General features: G+C 37.6%; 1 protein-coding gene across 1 annotated transcript; it reads left to right on the top strand.

Moving 5' to 3' along the window:
• The first annotated feature begins 1685 nt into the window (after window positions 1-1685).
• On the top strand, window positions 1686-19842 carry VTE5 (phytol kinase 1 VTE5). The gene is made up of 6 exons (XM_089817821.1): window positions 1686-2121; window positions 2220-2287; window positions 18062-18193; window positions 18368-18483; window positions 19210-19324; window positions 19546-19842. The coding sequence occupies exons 1-6, from the start codon at window positions 1828-1830 to the stop codon at window positions 19730-19732; spliced, it is 912 nt and encodes a 303-aa protein (XP_089673947.1). The 5' UTR covers window positions 1686-1827; the 3' UTR covers window positions 19733-19842.
• The last annotated feature ends 825 nt before the right edge of the window (window positions 19843-20667 follow it).

A 20667-nucleotide genomic window follows, 5' to 3' on the forward strand; every position in this document is an offset into this window, starting at 1 on the left:
ACAGGAACCTAGTCCAGTGTAGAAGGATAATAATACATAGTGCAATCTCTAAACACGTCTTAGGAAAATCACGGAACAACATCATGATACCACATCAATCCTAGTAGCCACTGACACAAACCTTAGTGAAACCATCTAACACATCATAATCTCATAAATCAGCCATGAGCATAATCAAAGCAACAAATACAATAACATAAATCTAATCATCTCAAGGGTGTAGACCACTCATGCTCCCAATTATGACAACTTCACAAAGAAGAATCAACAAGGTTGCATCCATCAGGATGACTCACATAAATCAAATGGGAGAGGCACTGCACTAAAGATGAGGAAATACTAGACTCCTTCCTCATGTCCCTCCACATGGCACCATACACCTTCTGCCATTTGAAAGCTGATACTATTATTAAAAAATAATAATAATTAGCAACATAATAGTTTTAATTATATTTGATAATTGACACATTAAAGAAAAAATTATATCCAATATTAATATTTTTCATTAAAGAACTAAGAACATAATAATTACACTAAACTATTATTTTAAAATTATTGAGAATCACCTTTACATACTTTCTCTCTCTCATAAAGAGATAATTAGAAGCATCAATCAAATCTTAAGCTTTTTCTCAATAGCAATATTCCTCATTAATGAAATTAAGAACATGATAATTACACTCAAATATTATTTTCCTCATGATCACTTTTTTCAATCATTTTTCATTAAATTAATACAAGTATCAATGAAATCTTAAGCTTTTTATCAATAACAATCCACAAAAATAAATATTTTCTTTACACATTGTAGGATTATAAATAGTACATTAGACTTGGATTATTTTTTAATTTCTTTATACATGACTTGATTGGCTTTTGTGTAGGGAAGAGAGATTGTTATATAAACAATCATTAAAAAATGGTCATTTAGAAGTGTCACCCCAACCTACTTAAAGATGTCCCAAAAAATGCACTACAACCACCTAAAAAATTTGCACAATTGTCATTTTTTATTTTGTTAAAATTAGGAGAAGTGTACAGGAAGCTGCAACCTAATTTCATGCATCTATATGTCTTAAATTACACATCAAATTTCAATACTTATTACTTAAGTTCTTATAGTTATTGTGGTAGCTTCTGGGTAGTTTCAACACATACTATGGCTTAGTGTCAAAGGGTCAAAAAATGATCATTTCAAATTTGAAACACAACTCTTTATGCACCAATACCTATTTGCTTAGACAACAAAAAGTATGCAACATTGATCTAATACTTTTGCACAAATGTTTTAATAATTATTTAATTTTTACTAAAATTCTAATAATATTGAATTTTGAGATAAATAAATTTGTATAATTGATCTAATTGCTAACTTTTTTTCCCCAAAAAATAAATAAATAATTTGCAAATGATTTTCTAATGAATTATTAATTTAAAATAAAAAGATTAGAAGATTGGGTGAACAACGAGACAACCAATCATTAGAATATAACCATAGCTAGACCCTTTCTACTAATCATTTATGAATGAAAAATACCACTAAATTAGTTTTATTTAACTATATTTACTTAATTAATAAAAGCATGCAATGATATTTGTTAATTTTAATTGTGTAAAATCTCTATCACTTAAAATTAAAAAATATCAATACATCCTTAAATGTGCTGTGGATTTTCATTCCATCTACAAAAGAGACGGGGAAGGACCAAGCAATCGCGGGCTCCTCGATGGTTGCTGCGAGTCAGTTGCTGTATCAGATACGCTTGAGCGCAAAAAAATGCAGTAGGGATTTGCAATGTATGTACTTCCTGTGAGACAATTGACACGATGGCGTCAGCAACATTATTTCCCAGGCCCTGCACCACATTTTCAACATCCGAACTTGGGAAAATTAGGCACAAATTTCTTAGCCCTGCAAAACCTATGATTTTGACATTGAAATGCAAAAGGGTGTTTGGAACAAGAGCACTTTATGATATCGGAAGCAGTAGAAACATTCTCTGTGGAGTACAAATCAACAATACAGTCTGGGATTTGGGGTGTACAACCTTGGTCATGTTGGGGGCTTATGGTTTAGTCTCTGGTTTTGATGTTCTTACCAAGTCCAATGTATTGGATCAGGTGAAAGTTATCCTTTGGTTCTTTCTGTTTGTTGTTTTTGGACTTGGTTGTTTAATTCTTGCCGTAAATACGAACTTACTTTTGTGCCATCAGAACAGAAGCTAAGCCGGAAATTGGTGCACATCTCATCTGGACTACTGTTCATGATGTCTTGGCCTCTTTTCAGGTATGCTGGATCCTTATCTTCGATTTGCTTGGTTTGAAGGCATTTTAACTTGGGAACATAGCTTATTCAAAAACAGCCTCTGACATCTAGATTAGTTCAATAGGAGTTTCTCTTTTTGGAGGCAAATTTTTTGATGTTAATTTTAGGCTTGTGCTTGTGTAACATGTGAAAACTTTTTCTTGATCGTTAATATATGAATTTTTTATTAATATTAAAATTAGGTGTTACATAAAGTGCCGCTTGGGTTGGCAGAGTTAAACTTTTGGCCATCCTACAAATCTATCCTCATCGTCGATTACGTTCTGAAACATCAGGGGCCTCACATGTATTGACCCAACATAACACTGCTATCTGAGACTTACAGACACACTATATCCATTTTCCCTACGCTGCTCTTCCTGCTATACACCTTATGCATTTACAAAATATTTCTAGAACACGGCCATTACACTCTCAAAATTTGGGCCAGACCAGACCATAAACTTCCAGTATTCAAAAACAAAATTTTCAACAAGGGCATCTCACCCTGCCCACTTTTTCATCGCTTACCTTGATTTGTTTGGAACGAACAGCCCACCAGGAGTGTCAAATCGGCTCTTGTTTCCTTTCCTTGCTAGCATATTTGCAACCTCTTTTCCTTCCTTTGGCCTCAGCTTGGCAATTGATTTCCTCGGAGTCGATTTCATCTTCCTTTCCCTCTCTGTTTCCAAATGCTCCATATCTTCCTCCGCATTCTGCATGTACATGGGCAATTCTTCCCAGCTACCCTGCTCTGCCTCAATCTACTTCTCTTTTAGTTTTGTTCAACTCCATAGGAGAAATGGCTGAAAGTCTCTTTGATGCTCTCGCCACAACCCTCCAAGGCTCAGCCCATGTAACTAACCCAACACCTAGCTCAACTCTTCCCACTGTTGGGATTGTACCTCCCGCCCACTCCAGCTTAACACAAAGTCGCATTGCCTTCAGAGCCTCCTCTTGACTATCCAATTGAAGTGCCCATGCAAGAAAGAGAGACAAAATGTCGAGGTTAATCCGTGGCCTTAGGTCTGTTTTCAGATACTCTTCACCCAGCATCTGTGTAATACAACCCCAAAATCTGTCATTGTCAAATTTAGAAACTCCTCGCAACCTTCGAATTGTAATTTCACCATTGAAAACTGGCAATTGATTTGGTGAGTTGAGAGAAAAGTTCACCTCCATCTTCTCTGTTCTGTTACTTTTCTTTTCTCACCAAAGTCGCTTTCAGCATGATTGCCCTAAACTCAAAACAAATGTAGTGAAAACTTTCCAGAAAGTTCTGGAGACATCTTGTGATTTCACCACTACCTCGCATCATGACGTTGGTATGATTAATTGATGATGACATCATCATCCTTCATTCGGTTTGGTCAGCTTGGTTAACCACAATAAACATATTTAAAAGGCCCCCCTCATATTATTTGCCACTGAAAGCCCTGTATTCAAAACAATACTTCCTTAACATGCCTAAATACTTATTCAACCCATACAAAACATTCCACTAATATTCATTCAACTTGCACTCCCCTAAAATTTTCTATGAATTCTACCTCAGTCTAATCTAATAGTGGAACCCCCAAATTTGGTAGCTTGTCTGCAACATCATTTGCCTCCCGCAAAACATGAAAGACTTTGAATTCCTTGATTGCCCCTAACAACATCTTAATTCTTTGGTTTTATTTATTCAAATGCCATGTTCTTTATTCACCTTTAATAATTCCATCGATAATGATATGTGAGTCCCCCTCCAAATGCAGTTTCTTCACCTCCAGTTTCTTTACCATTTTGTTGGCAAGAACAGCGGCCAGACTCTACTTCATTATTCGTGCCTACTGGAATCCTCTTTGCTTCTATCATCTGTATATTTCCTTCACCATCCCTCACCACATAGCCTGCCCCAGATTGTTGCCCTTTGAGGCCCCATCAAAATTGATCTTAATCCACCCTTTATCTGGAGGTCTCCAAGATTCCTGCATTACCTTGACCAAAAGAGGTTGAACCTTCAAAGGCTCATTAACTGACCAAAATTTGATCATAGGCCAATTTGACTGCAATCTAGCATCATTTTGATTGAAGAAAATCTTACTTACATTAATTTGTGCAGCTGCATTACTTACCAATTCTGAAATTGCCCTTTCTAATCTCCTTAATAATCAAGAAATATCATCTTCCTTCCCCTGAAAAGCTCTTCTATTCCACTCCTTCCAAATCTCCCATAATGTTGTGGATGGAGCCACTTGCCAAATGGCTGAGAATGTGGATTTCTCCTTTGGAAATACCATGATGTAATATATTCCCGAACTATTTCTGGTAATGGACCATACCATTCCAGCCGTTTTAGAATGAATTTCCAATATTTCACAAAAGATTGCAATTGAGGAGAAGATAATCTAACATCTCCTCATCTTTAATGCAAAAGAAGCTTTTAAAAGGTCCAATAAACCCAATCCTTTTCATTCTATCCACAGTTAAATTTTTGCCATGTTTAAGCTAGGTGAATTCACCAGCCTCAATGTTTGTTCTAGCATACTCTCTCAGACTGTCTCTCACGCCTAGCCTCATTCACTAACAACATATATCCCACTTTCACTGAGTTTACTTCACTCTTGGACCTACACCAGACTATTTCATATGTATCATTAATTAAAGCAATAGTCTGTTGCTTAAGGATGTCTTTGAGCTGATTCAGCTCACCATCATTTAAGCCCAACTGCTCCGGGTTTTCCTATTTGCAATCATCCCCCAGCTCACTGTTCTCCAGCTCAATGAAATCACATACTCTACAGCCCCAGCTTTGCACTGTAATTTGAATGAGGTATTGCAGTATGTTTTCCTGTTGCAATACTTCTTTTCTTTCCCATGATTCCAATCAGAAATTTGCCTGATTCCCATTTCCAATCTGCCACATCAAATGATTAGTAATTACTTGCATGCAGCTAATTATGAAGTTCCATAGTGCCAAACCTCTTGGTGCATCTTTAACTGTTAGATTGTATACCCTCTAAATACTTTGCCTGCAAGATGTAAACCCACCTCTGATTTGGCTTTTTGTACATTTGCTACACCAGCTTAGTACCCATTGCCTCATTCATCAATTTCCAGTTCCTGATCCCCACCCCTCCACAACTCTTAGGCTTGCAAATCTAATCCCAATCAAGGAGAGAGATTTTGTCCTGATCCTGATTACCATTCCAGAATTGCTCTCTCATTCTTTGCTCAATTATTCTTTTCACCTTGGCTGGAATTTTCAGGCATGCCATAAAATACAGTGACACAAGATTACTGTCTTCAACATCAAAATCCTATGAGTTAATTATGGAAATTACTATTGTACTCACTGATTATTAATCTCCTATCTTAAACGATTATTTAACTGCCGAAAATTAATTCACAGCTTAATATCAAAAAATAACACAGCTGCAACTTAAATAAAATATGGAAATTTTTTTGCAACGCAATGACACAATATTTTCGGACAAATTGTCCCTAGGAAAACCCCTAAAGGAAAACCAGTTCTGCAGATGAGAAATTTTTTTAAACTAAGGCAAATCAAGAGATACAGATACAAAATTCCTTGCCTCTTATAGGCAGAACTCCGACAACCTCCCAATTTCTCTCGCTGATATTCCCACTGCTATCCCCAATGCTATCACTGCGCCATTGCTAACACTGCAAATACTTCACAAACTAATGTTCTCCAAATGCCCCCCTTGACCCCCTTTTATACTATTCCTGTTGGAAAACCAACGACCGAGATTGATTCTCAATCAACGGTTGAGATTAAAAACAACCTAACAACCAATAACAAAATTGGTTGCAAGGTGTCCCTAAAGAGGCCAAATAATTCAACAAATATTTGTTTTCACACTAACCAAAGTATGTAGGAAAAACAAATATTTTCTAATTATTGCAAATGGACAAACAATTATCTAAGCTAACTCAACTAACACTCCCTCTTAGTGAGGAAGTTGTTCTACATGACACCTAACTTATCGCTAAAGAAAATGAATTTTGCCTTCCTCAATGCCTTAGTCAGAATGTTTGCTACCTTCTCCTCTGTAGGTATTACTATAGCTAAACAAACCCTCATTATACACAATCTTTGATGAAGTGATATCTGTTGTCATATTTTTAGACCTGTCGTGAAACACTGGATTCTTAGACAACTTGATGCAATTGTGATTGTCGCAGCGTATCATAGTAGTCTCAGCTCTCTGACCAAACAAGGCTACTAGTAACTTCCGCAGCCATAGAGCTTCACATGTCGCCATGCTAGTTGCTATGTATTCTTCTTTTGCTAAACTTAGAGCCACAAACTTTTGCTTCCTGCTGAACCAAGATACAACTCTTGATCCCAAACCAAAACAACACCCTGAAGTGCTCCTTTTGTCTGTTGTACTACTTGCCAATCTGTGTTTGTATAGCCTATTAATCTAATTCCTAACCTTGAACATATCTGATCCCATACTCACTTGTACCATGTAAGTAATGCAACACATGCTTAGCCGTTGTCCAATGCATTCTCTTTGGTTCAACCATGAATTGACTAAGAGAGTTTACTGCAAATGCAATATCTAGCCTGGTGTTGACCAAATACATAAGCAGACCAATCAACTGCCTATATAAGGTGGGATCTACATCCTTTTCCTTGGACGTATCTACCTTCTTCCAACTCGTGATCATGGGTGTAGACATGGCTTTGCAATCCTCCATCCCAAATCTTTTCAAGATTTCAACGCAATATTTCCATTGACCAAGGAAAATCCCTTCATCTATCTGCCACACCTCCATGCCTAGAAACTAGTGCATAAGACTAAGATTTTTCATCTCGAACTCTTCTGCAAGGTCCCTCTTGCAATCTTCTATAAGGCCTAGTGAACCTATATGAAACAGGTCATCCACATAAAGAACAAGAATGAAAACCTCACCCCCAACCACCAAGTAGTAGAAGTTAGCATCTACTTCACTCTTCACAAAGCCCATTTCTTGGAAGTATGTATCAATGCACTCATACCACACTTTGGGAGCCTGCTTGAGTCCGTGCAAGGCTCTCTTCAACTTGCACATGTGAGTCTGTTTGTTGTGTGCTACAAAGCCTTCTAGTTTGCATTGTATACCTCCTCCTTCAACTCACCACTACGGATTGCTGTCTTGACATCCATTTTATGGATTTGCCATCCCATTTGTGCTGCAAATGAGATCACAGCTCTAATAAAAGTAGCAAATGTCTCCTCATAGTATATTCCCACCTTTTGAGAGAACCCCCCTTTGCCACAAACCTTGCCTTGTATTTCTCGATGTTATCATCTTCAGCGTGCTTTATCTTATAGATCCAGCGTGATCTAATTACTTCTCTATCTGTTGGTCTAGGCACTACCTCCCACACATCATTCTGCATTATTGAGGAATATTTCGCAACCATAACATCTTGCCATACCTAATGCTTTGTAGCTTCCTGATCACTAGAAGGCTCACTATCTACCAATTGACTAACTAATGCCACATAGTAATTGAACTTGGTTGGTTGGCTCCGCTATCTAGTACTCTTCCTAGGAGCTCCCACAAACTCCTAAGTATCCCTGTGTGTATCTCGAGCCTCATGGTTTCTACTACCAACTGCAGAGGATGAAATATCAACCTCTATGTCTTCTTGATGTATTTCCTATTGTGCCAGTTGCTCCATATTCTGTGAATCATCGCCACTTGAACTTGTGCTTGTACTAGTAATTGTAATTGAGCTTTGCTGCCCTTGACTTGGCCTTGGAGCTTTTGTTAGCTACTCACTCCGATCATCCACTCGCAAATCTTTGGACCTTCTAAATGTCTTGTCCTCCATGAACTTGACATCACGTATGACAATAATTCTTCTAGTCTCGGGGATAAAAATCCTATATGCCTTTGAGATTTCATTTTACCCAACAAGGTACCCTCTCTTTGCAGTATGATCTAACTTTGTATGTTTATCATTTGGAATATGACAATATGCCAAACTCCCAAGTATCCTGAAGTGACCAACATTTGGCTTGTTCCCTATAAAAGCTTCCTTTGGCGTCATCTTCCCTAACACCTTGTGTGGAACCCTGTTCTGAATGTAAATTGTTGTACTACAAACCTCTGCCCATAAGTAATGGGGCATGTCATGGTCATGTAGCGTAGCCCTTGTTACCTCCAATATAGAACAGTTCTTTCTCTTAACAACTTCATTCTGTTGTGGATTGTAAGGAACAATTCATTATCTCTTGATTCCTTCCCTAGTACAAAACTCCTAGAAGACGTTTCCTTTGTACTCACTTCCATTGTCTAACCGAAGAACCTTTATCTTCCTTCTTGTTGAGTTCTCTACAAGAGCTTTGAACTCTTGGAAGCGACTAAAAACTTCATCCTTGGTCTTCAAGAAGTATGTCCAGGTCTTCCTAGAGAAATCATCAATAAAAGTAACATAGTACTCATATCCTATGAGAGATTTTGTTCGCATTGGTCCACATACATTTGAATGTACTAGATCAAGAACACCCTCATATCTGGTATCACTCCTTGGAAAAGATGCTTTCACAATCTTCCCAAACACGCACATCCCTTACATACATCATCATGCCCTATGCTCACCTCTTGAACACCGGTCACTGTCTCACAAAGCAATTTAAGTGCTCCATGATGAATATGGCCCATCCTCCCATGCCATAGCTCTCCAAGATCTCTAGGATTATTGTCGCTCATGAGTTTCTTAGGAGTATCAAACTGCAGCCTATAAAGGTGACCACTCCTAACTCCAATAGTTATGGTGACTTCCAATCCTTGTGCTTGATCAACACATCTGCCCCTCTAAAGAGTACATTATACCCCTTATCCTAAAGGATAGATACGAAAATCAGATTCATACCTAAGCTTGGCACATGCAACACATCATGAAGTGGAATTATCTTTCCATTCTCTCTCTGAAATTGAATAATCCGTTTCCCAACTGGGTTGAGTTTGAACAAGTTTCCCATAGAGATTTGGATACTGGTGTTCTCGTCCTTATAATTGGATAAGTACTCTCTAACTCTTGTCATATGAAATGACACCCCACTATCTATATACCAAGCACACTTGTGAGGTTGATCTAATCATACAAGCTATGAGTGCAAACTCATCTTCCATTCTACTAGAGAGTTCTTCCGCACTTGCTAAAGCTATCACTTGCTTCTTTCCCGTCTTCCTTTTTGGACAATCACTGACATAGCGACCATATTCGTGATAACTAAAGCACTTGATCTTAGACATGTCCTTCTTCTTCTCACTACGTGAATTTGATTCTTTGCTAGGACCCTTCTTTGCTTTCCCTTTTTCTGTTAGGGCAACGTTCTCTTGGTCCACCTCACTTTTCTAACTCTTGTTGGCCCCATTGACAAGACTAAGTCTAAACTCCTCTTAAGTGAAATCACTCCATAGTCGATCCGAACTCAATAAGGTGTCTCGTCCACTGACAGCTTGAACAAAGACACCTCACTGCTTCGTAAACCCATTTAGGGTTATTCTCACTAGCTCGTCATCACTAGGGCTATCTCGAACAATTGCTAACTCGTACTTGACAAGTCTAAGCTTGGTGAGGTAGCTTGTGACGTCTTTCCCTGGTTCATTCGGGTATTCATCAACTTCTCTTTGAGAATCATCTTCTTGTTAGTGGTAGCATTCTGATATAGATTCAAAACAATGTGCCACATTTTTTTCGTTGTATCTAGCTTTGAGATATGTGAAACAATATGATTCTTAACACCATCAAGGATTATACTCCTCACCTTGGCATCATCCTTCTTGTATGTTGTAAGTTGTGTTGCATCTGTAGGTACAACTATAACACATGTAACATAATCCTTGATACCATTCTCTTCCAACAATAAAAAAAGTCTTGTTGGAAGCATGAATGCTGATTATATTCCTATGGGGGAGTATTATAGATACATGGCTAGATCATTATCATGATGATATGTTACATTCATGACTATTTGTCATTGATGTCAACATAGTAGTTTTCTGTGGTATCTAACAGAAGAATAGTGGAAAGATCAAGTTGGTACGAATGGCTAGTTGAGTATTCTCAATCCAAGGTTATGGGAGATACTTCTAAGTATCTAGTATATGCAGTTAACGTCGGGTGAAGAAATGTTAAGTTTGGAAGAAGTTATGCAAGTTTTGGTAATGTTTGTTCTGAGATAAAGTTTATAGAGGCATGTTCTGGTAAACTTGTTATATCTCTTAGCAAAATTGTTATTCTAAGAATTGAGGCTGAGGATGTGAGGAAGACATGTTGATGATGACGTGATTAAGCTCGCTCGTCATAATATTACACGTATGGAAAGTTATTCAAGTTGCAAGGTGGAAGATTAATGTTATTGCTAAGCATAACGTGTTCTTAATGTGATCCTATAGTAATTAATTGAGAAGGTGTAACAACCGACTCAGGGAATTGTTTTATGGATTCAGTATAAAGGAAGGAGATTTTCCTTTATCTTAGAAGAAAGATATGAGATGATTATAAGTAGCACGAAGAGCGGAATGCGAAGTTGAGCAGAGTAGAGCGGAAGTGAAGGAAACTTTATTGTTGAGGTTTTATTGAGTGATCTGAAGTTGGATACTTGGATCTGAGTTTCGTGACTTGGTCTACAAGGTTTGACAGTGATTGGTTCGGTTGACAGAACAGAGGAAAGAGGAACTTAACAGTAAATTACTTGTTTGGGCAGTGAGCTCTTCTTGTAATTGAAATTGCATGTTTCTTGCATACATTGTACTACAACTTTTAACAAGTTTGGCACAACTCCTAATAGGGTTGGCATCTCCTAACAGGGATTCAAAGTCTCCTAACATGGACTCTATGTACTAAATGTTGTAATAGAGTCCTAATAGGGTCCATCCTCTAACACGGAATATTTATATTAGTACATTGTCTTGTGGGCATCATTCCCACCGAGGTTTTCCCTCTGATCAAAGGTTTCCCTAGTTAACATATCTGGTGTAATTGTCTATGTGCATCTTGTTATAGTTGTTTACTTTGGTTGAATGGATAAGATTGCTTAAGATTAATAAATGTTTTAATTATTGGATAACTGATTCACCCCCTCTCAGTTATCTTGGTGGACTATTGTTTATAACAAGTCTAACCTTTCAGACACCCAAATTCGAGGCACCGTCCAATTTGCCCTAATCTCTCAAACCAGTTGAAGCCATCTCAAGAGATTAAAGCAATAATAAATTTAAAGAAATCAATCTAGGTTTTATAAACCCTTAATTTCTTTCCTAGGGAAAACTTTTATACCGTCAACACTACTTTGATACCATGTCAAAATTACTATTGCAGTTAGTACTTATTAATCTTCTATCTTAAACGGTTATTTAACTGCTAAAAATTAATTCACAACTTAATATCGAAAAATAACACAATTGCGATTTCACTAATGAAATACATAAAGAAAGTTTGCAACATAATAACACAATACTTTTGGACAAGTCATCCTTGCAAAACCCCTTAGGGAAAATCATTTCTACAGATGAGGGATTTTATTAAACTTCAGCAAATCAAGAGATTAAAAATTCCTTGCCTCGTACTGGTAGAACTCTGACAACCTCCCAATTTCTCCCGCTGATAGCCCCCAATGCTATCACTGTGCTCTTGCTAACGGCCTACATTGATTCTCAATCGACGATTGAGATTAAAAACAACCTAACAACCAATAATAAATTGGTTGCAAGGTGTCCTTGAAGAAACCAAAAATTAAACAAATAATTGTTTTCACACTAACCAAAGTACCTAGGAAGAACAAATATTTCTAATTATTGCAAATGGACGAACAATTGTCCAAGCTAACCCAACTAACATTAATGTGAGCCAATGTCTCTTGCACCCTTCCATCTTTCCTAAACATTCGCCAATCATACGCTTCCAAACTGAAGAGTTGACTGCACTTGCAAATAATGGTATATCAAGAAACTTACCTGAGAGTTTCCCAATCCATTCTCCAAAAGCCATAGCAATTTCTTTTGGAGCATTCACATATGTGCTTAAAATGAATATATCAAATTTGTGCCAATTGGTGCTTTATCCAAATGCCTGACTGTATTTGTCTAAGACCCTCTTCATCAATCTTGCTTCTTTCATGGATGCCTTTCCTATTAGGAACGTATTATCTGCAAATTGTGAATGATATACAAGATCTATGCCTCTAGTAATTTCCACACCTTTCCGTTGACCCTAGATTCTTTGTTTAGTGATCATTCTGCTCAAAACTTCTATCATCAGGATGAAGAGGAATGGGGAAATTGGATCACCTTGTCGCAACCCCCTTGAAGTTGAGAAGAAGCCATGTGGGCTACCATTGACCAGTATTTAGGCTCGATATTCTATCTTCATTCCTTTTATCCAATCAACCCAGTTGTTGGAAAACCAAACTTTTTTGAAACTCTATACAAAAATTTGTTGTGATGTGGAGCCTAATCAAACTCAAAGATTAATTTTTCTTGACTTTTTTCGATGCAATTTCATCATAGGTTTTACTACAGGGGTTTGGGGGCAGCGCCCCTTGCGGGGTCCTGGGGCAGAGGCCTAGGTGCACTCCTTGTTGCAGTACAGGGTTTGGCTTAGGTTACTAATTTTGTAAGCGGCAAAAAACTTGTATAAAATGGCTTAGGATTAGGGATTTCATTATGTATGATGAGATTGTAGCTTCTTGCAGCAGTATTGAGTTGTAAGGGATTACAAATTATAATCAGGTTGTAATCACTGGATAATAACAATATTGAACTTAATGCAATCAGATTTCCACAATCCATGATTTATAATGCTAAGTTTCTGGAATAGATTGTGTAGAGATTTTTCATCAACGTTTCGAATCACACTACGTGATCCATAATTGGACACCTCTTGCTCTCTCTTCCTGATGATGGATCACGTAGTGTGATTCGAAACGTTGATGAAAAATCTCTACACAATCTATTCTAGAAACTTAGCATTATAAATATTGAACTTGTCATTTGGTGGATATAACCTAGGGATTGGGTGAACCACATTAAATCTTTGTGTCTTGTGTTCTATTCTATGCGATTTATTATTTTCTGATATTGGTTATATTTGCATGTAAATGTTATTTTTGTCTCATTAATCCTAACAAAATCTTCTATCAACTCTGTCATACGCTTTTCCTATATCCAGCTTGACAGACATCTTTATCTTGCTTGCTTGAAGTGAGTGAATTGCATCATGCACATAATAATGCCTTCCACAATTGATCTGTTGGGCTTAAATCCACTTTGCTCCAGTGAGATCAGTTTGTCCAAGATCTTCTTCAGTTTATAAATGGCTCGGAACTCCTTGAAGGTGTTTTCTTTCTTCTTTTTGGGAATCAACACAACAAGAGTGATATTAAAATCCTTCTATACAAAGCCTTTTGATCTTGACTCCTCAGCAAATCTTAAAACATCATCCTTCAATACATCCCAAAATTTTTGATAAAAGAATGCATGGAAGGCATCCAGGCCCGGTGCTTTGCCCCCTCTAGAGAAAAAACTACAGACTTCAATTCCTTTATTTGGATTGGTTCTTGCAGCATTCTATTACCCTCCTCCAAGACTAAAGGAGGAATCATGTCCAGAACCTAATCATAATCTGCCTCTTTTATATCTTCATTTGCCAGCCAGAGGTTAGAAAAAAAGATTATCGCTTCTTTGTTGATGGCCTCCGATTCAAAGACAACTGCCCATCCGACAGCTTGTTCGAGCAGATTCTGTTGACTGATCTTCTTGTCTTCACTGGACCATGGTAAATTTATGTGTTTCGGTTGCCTTCTTTAAGCCAATTCTCCCTAGATTTTTGACACCTCTTCTCACATTAGAATCTTTCCATATTGCTGCTTCAAGTATTTTTCTGTCAAGAAGTCTATTTAATCCATTCCTTCTTTAATCACTTTACATTATAAAGCTTATAATTGTTCCTCTGAATTTCTTTTTCTGCAAAGATTCCTTAAAATGCTCTTTGTTCCACCTCTTTAAATTATGTTTTACATATTGCAACCTTTAAAAAATTTGGAAACCCATATTACCATAAATCGTCAAAGTGTTCTGCCACCATATCTCAGAAGCCACTTTCTCTAAACCACATTTTCTCCATTTTGAATGGGCTTCTTATTGGAACCGAATACTTTTATAATAACACCACACTAGAAAATGATTTGATCCAGTAATAGGCAAAATCTCAGCTTCAAAAGTCAAGGGAAGGCCACCCCAATCACCTGCTAAAAACATTTAGTCCAGCCCTTTAGCAATATTGGAAAACCCAATTGCCTGTTCGTCCAAGAGTATGTCTCATTTTTTGTCTTCACTTCCCACATCCCATTGCCAGTTACATAGTTCTGAAAGTCAATTTGTATTTTTGTTTATCATCCCCTTCCCACCTTTTCAGACATTCCCAAAGTAGGATTGAAGTCCCTTCTGATTACTGCAGACCCCAAATCTAACCCACTCAAAGCCACTAAGATACTATTTAGGGCCTCTTTCTTTTCATCGGTTTTGTTCAGGTCTTACACATTAATCAAGAAAATTGAAATCTGCAAGTGAAACAATCTGACTGTGACCAATTGCCAATACCTAGTTTGAGGAATACCTTCCACCTTTATTGTTCTTGGATTCCATAGAATTTCCAAGCCACCAAAGGCACCTTCCGAGCTCACAAAGCAACCCAACCACCACCTTTGATGAACACCCAAAAATCTTGATGCCACCGCTTGATCTAATTTGGTTTCTTGTAAGCAAACTACATCCAGTTTAGCCTGATCAAAACATCTTTTGATCAGATGTGTTTTGTTAGGCGCATTGCGGCCCCTGACATTCCATGCTAGTACTGTTTTGCTTCCTAGGAGAGAACAAGTCTCTCCCGGATCTAAGTCTGCTTGGGTCATTTTTGTTCACAACACTTTCCAACAACTGTTGCACCATCTTCCTCTAGATTTTTGTCTCCCTATGTTTGCCTTCTGAATTTTGGATCTTGTCGTTTTACTTGTTATGTTCTCCAAGATGCCTTCGCCATCTGTTAGGCCCAATCACCTTTGACTAAAATTTCTTCAATTACTCTGTCACCCTCCGACCTTAATGACTTTGGATGGACCATATTTCATTCATTCTCAAGCAATGTCTCTACATCGACCATTAAATTGCTCTTCTCTGTATACACAATGTTCTCTATAACAACCTCCTCAATCTGAGACATTTATCTGAGAAGAGTCTAAAGACTTTGAAGTATCATCCCTGCCTTGACTTTTTTCAACAAAAATCTTTCCTGTGAGGGTAGCTCGCATCTCGTTATTGCCATCTTAGTGCAATTGATGTGGGGAGTCCAAAACTATTGGATGTCCCTCCAACATTTCCTCCACTTCAGGTTTCTTGGTCTGTTCTTCTATATCTAGTTCTCTCCCTCTTTTTTCCACTCGCTTTTCCTACCTTGTTCTTTCTCCATCATCCCTAGTCCATGATTAACATCTCCAAATCAACCCGTCATTGCCCCCATGACTTTGTTCTTTTGTGTGATTCACGAGATCCTTACTTTCCTATTCACCCCTTGTCTGATGATCTTTTGTTGCCTTAGTAGCATCTTCCATCACCTCCTTGCTTTGATTATTTGTAAGCTTTGCGATTCTTGTTTCCATTCTATCAACCTCCAAACCCTTACCTATCTTACCACTCGGACACGCTTTTGCTTGTTGACCCCATTCTTTACATTTACCGCATTTCTTCTTTATTTCGTCTACCTCTATTTCCTGCCATCAATAGCGTTCACTAGTTCGGATCTCAATCGCATGGGGAAGAGGCAGGTGTGGTCTGCAAACAATCCATATTGTGGCATACATGCTTAAATCTTTTTTCTCTATTGTTTTATCTGCCTTGATGAATTTTCCAAACTTATTACAAATGGCTTTTAAGATCTCTTTATTCCGGCACTAATGCAAAAAGTTATACAAGCTTACCCAGATTGGGACTTCTCAACGAAGGCTTGCTTTGGATTAAAATTTGGAGCTCACTCTTTATTAAATAAACCTATTCCTCCCATCATGAAAGGGCCATTGTTTATTACCCATTGTTTCTCCCTAGCATTGCTATTAATAACCAGGAAAAATCTATTTGGTAAGGATTTCAAGGAAAAATGTTTTCCCTGGTTATCATCTATCCACTTCCGGATTTGAGGGTAAGTTGACCATCCTGTACCCCTTTCATGAAGAAACCCCTCTCTCTTAGGTCACAAACAGAATCCCTCTATTCATCACATTCAATGTGCACTGAAATAGCCCTATTATCTGTTGTCACAGGTTTCTCAGCTGCCTTATGCATTGGTAAAAAAGTATCCTTCAATTGCCATTCCTTCTTCTCCAAGGGTTTGAAACCGTCCTTCAACCCACTAAAAATCCTGAAATACCCCCACTCGTTTCTGTCCTCACCCCTTCTAGATAGAGCTCCCCAGTTGGAATCCTTTGAAGAAAACCTCAGCTCCTTTTTGGAAGCTCCCAAGCTTGACCTGATGGTCGCCATGGGAGACTCGTGCCTCTCCGACCTCTGCCACATCCTACAAACCAATCCCTTTGATCCTCATTGTCGTTTGCAGGAAACCACAACTGTTGCCTATGATCTGCTTTCTGGTTTGTCCAAAACTAAAACTTATTGAACCTTGGTTTTATGCTCTAAAGGCAAGAAGACCCCCTATTTCACCAAGGATCAAGGTAAAAACTCTTCATTGTTGACATGGTAGAGAGCGACCCGGTGGGAAATTGAACCTTGGTTGTTGGCACTACAAGCAAGAAGCCCCACCATTTCACCAAAGGGCCAAGCCCTTAATTTGTTGAAACTTGGTTGTAAGCTCCACAAGCAAGAAGCCCCACTACTTCACCAACGATCAAATTAAAGGCTCTCCATTGTTGACATGGTAGAGAGTGACCCTGTGGGAGATTGAACCTTGGTAATTTGTCTGTAATGTATGCACTTAGTCATTTGTGGACATTAATATGAATCTAATTTCAAAATTTCAAGTAAATTTGAAACTAAAAATATTCATTAACAAAAAAATAAAATGCGATAAAAATCCAAATGCAAACAAATGTCCAGCCATCAAAGAATGCAACTTTATCTGAGCCAGATCCCACTTAAGGGAGAATTTTACCTAAATAATTGGTCCAATGGCATCTTGGTCTGTTGTAGTCAGTTTCTTGGGGGTTTATAGACCCAATTATGTAAATGGTCTGATTATGATGGTACACAGGTGACAGTAGTTATGCTTATGTGTGTACTCAGGTGTTGTACTGATCAGAGTGGTAGTTGGCCATAGGTGCCCCCATTTTCACTTTGCCCCCATTTTCACTTTTTTAATGGCTTATCTGCTATAAATATATATTTTTTTAAAAAGCTTAAACAATATTAGTTCAGAAGATAAAATTCTGCATCATTTGCCAACTTGACTGGGGAGTGCCAGCAATTGTAGAGAAGACAAGAATTGACAAGGCCCTGATCAATGAGTGCCATCATGGCAGAGGAACAGGTTGACCTTATTGTTTTTTAATGAAACAGTTTGCTTAGTGATCTTGCTGCCCTAGTGTCAATTTTCGTTGCAGGAAAGCAGGGTGATGAATTATATGTGACCTTGGAAGTAAATATTTATATTCCAAAAGCTCTCAAATAGATTGGTTATCTACTTCATTATCCTTGAATTTTATCATTTATAAACATATCGGTTTGAATTTGTATTCACAGCTCTTCAGCAGATGCTCGTTATATTGCTGCTATTGTTCCTTTTGCTAATTGTGCAAGACTTCTGATTTACGGACTGTCATATGCTACCAATGAAGGGTTAGTGAAGGCTGTTACTCGAGAAGGCAACCCTGGGTAAGAGATTCACTACCTTCACACTCCCATGTATTTTCATGATTGGCTAAATTTGATCCCTAAGCCTTAATCGACCCAAAATAATAAATTACATATTGCTATAATCAGATTATTTTGTGTGCTCTTGTGAAATTGAAGTTGTTTAAAGTCTTTGGAAATGCCAATGATTTGCAGGGAACTATTAAGAGGGCCTATGTATTATGTCCTGGTCCTAATTTTCTGCACTACTTTGTTTTGGCGGGAGTCACCTATAGGAGTGGTTGCTTTGGCAATGATGTGCGGAGGGGATGGTATTGTTCTTACCTTACCATAGATTGCTGAATTTTATTTTCTCTACTCGCTATGGGAGACTTGGAGAGGCAACACATCAGAAGAGCCATGGAGATTCTTGCATGTCAAATAATATGCATTCTGTGAAGCTTTTGCATTCTCAAAAGTCAAAACCATGAAGCTTTTTGTATCACATTAACAATGCATCTAACTTGAATCGAGGTACCCTGCATTTGCACACATAAGATTGCTTTGTTTTGTTACACACCTATTTTCACAGGTGCTATATATCTGGAAACATTGGCATCTTCATTACAAACAATCATGCTCACAATGCTTGATAAATGCAAGTGGATTTCTCTCCCCAAAGACTGATTAGGTTTTTAGTTGGGGATTCATTTTCATGCACATTGAGAATATTGTATTCTGAAAGATGGTACTATCTTGAGGTGGAAATCCAAGGAAGTACACAAGTTTTAAAATATATAGATAGGGTGAAAAACTCACCTTGCCTCTGGAAGAGGAATCCTACTGTCCATTCTTGGTGTGTTGGTTAGACCAGTGCCCAAAAAATCTCCTTTAATTATGTATCTTGAAAGAAGTATTGTATTCTACAACTCCTTTTTTGTTATATCATTGAAACCAAATACTAAGATTTCTCAGCTGATCTATTGTTCAGAGTCTCAGAGTTTATAGAACTCTCTAAATTTCATTCAAGCAAAGTATGATTTCTCAATTGCTTGCAGGTATAGCTGATATCATGGGAAGAAGGTTTGGGGGCTTTAAGCTTCCTTGTAATCGTGAAAAGAGCTGGGCTGGTAGTTTATCTATGTTTGTGTTTGGCTTCCTCACTTCCCTTGGGTAAGTTGGTGACTACTTGCGCATAATACAGACCTCTAATTAGCATATAAAGGGAAATGAAAAGATTCCTTAATATGTATGTATGTGTTGTGATTTGAAATGCATTGATTTCATTATCTAATGAATTTGTAGTATTTTACATCTCATTATCCAGTCTAGCACTTAGACTGGGTATGGCTTATGGTTTCCTGTTATTGTTAACATGCTGGATAAATGTGCAGGGTTCTAAGCTACTTTTCTGCATTTGAATTCATTCATCTGAACTGGGAAACCATAGTTAAAAATGTTGCAGTGATATCAGTGGCAGCAACAATTGTTGAATCTCTGCCTGTAACACAGTTTTTGGACGATAACATCTCAGTTCCTTTAACATGCATAATTGTGGGGCTCTGGCTTTTTACAATTTAATGCTCATTTCAAGGGGATTTAAAGAGCCAATCTGATGAGATTTGGCAAAGCCTGTGTTGTGAACAAGATTTATTTTTGAGTTTATGTAAGGAAATCATTTACCTGCCAAAGGGGTTAGTTCCAATTCAAATATGTTGGCTCACATATATAAATTATGTTGAATATCTTTCATAAATGGTGGTTTGATAGTTTTTGTTGATTAACCCATCTATTCACATTTTAGTTGTCAACAGTGAACAAAAAACAAAATTGCCCACAGAAAGGTATCATGCCTCAACATAAAGAGCATGAGGCCTGAGATAAAACCAATAATTTGTTGTATTTTCAAAACCAGAAGGCTCACAGCCACAGTTTACACTAACCATAACTATATCATCAAAATCATCTAACCAAAGCATCAACTTATAAAATATGGAAAGATGCATAAAAACATGCACAAGCGGCACCTGCACTAGCACTAGGAGAGTCTTAATTGTTGTTCCAACCATCCAATTGACTCTGCAGCTTTGTGAGGAGATTTGCTGTCCCAACCATATGCATCTTGATACCCTGTTCATTATTATTCCTTGTGTGCACTCATGAATGCTCATAGGAGATAGAAAGATCTAACCAAGGGAATTTTTTGTCACATGTGACCAAGGATGCCAATGTGAAGATGGTTGCTTCTGTAAAGGTGACTTCCTAAGAGACCCTGTTAAGTGATAGGTTGCACCTAGCAGAATAGTGAAATACTATGAGACATTTGAAGGCCTTTGGGTCTCTTGACTGTCATGATAGGACACAGGGCATGTCATCCACAGTTATATTTCCATTGGCCTCAACATTGAATCAACCAATTATATATATATATATATATATATATATATATATATATATATATATATATATATATATATATATATATATATATATATATCTAGTAGTCCTTGTGTTCC

This window comes from Cupressus sempervirens, chromosome 1 (assembly GCF_028749045.1).
Source record: "Cupressus sempervirens isolate cs-2001-9-10 chromosome 1, ASM2874904v1, whole genome shotgun sequence".
Lineage (NCBI taxonomy): Eukaryota > Viridiplantae > Streptophyta > Pinopsida > Cupressales > Cupressaceae > Cupressus > Cupressus sempervirens.

Excerpts from the sequence above, each read along its gene's own strand:
- VTE5 (XM_089817821.1), top strand. The coding sequence starts at position 1,828 with ATGGCGTCAGCAACATTATTTCCCAGGCCCTGCACCACATTTTCAACA. Across the intron at positions 2,122-2,219 it reads AGTCCAATGTATTGGATCAG|AAGCTAAGCCGGAAATTGGT; the intron begins GTGAAAGTTATC and ends CCATCAGAACAG. Across the intron at positions 18,484-19,209 it reads AATGATGTGCGGAGGGGATG|GTATAGCTGATATCATGGGA; the intron begins GTATTGTTCTTA and ends AATTGCTTGCAG.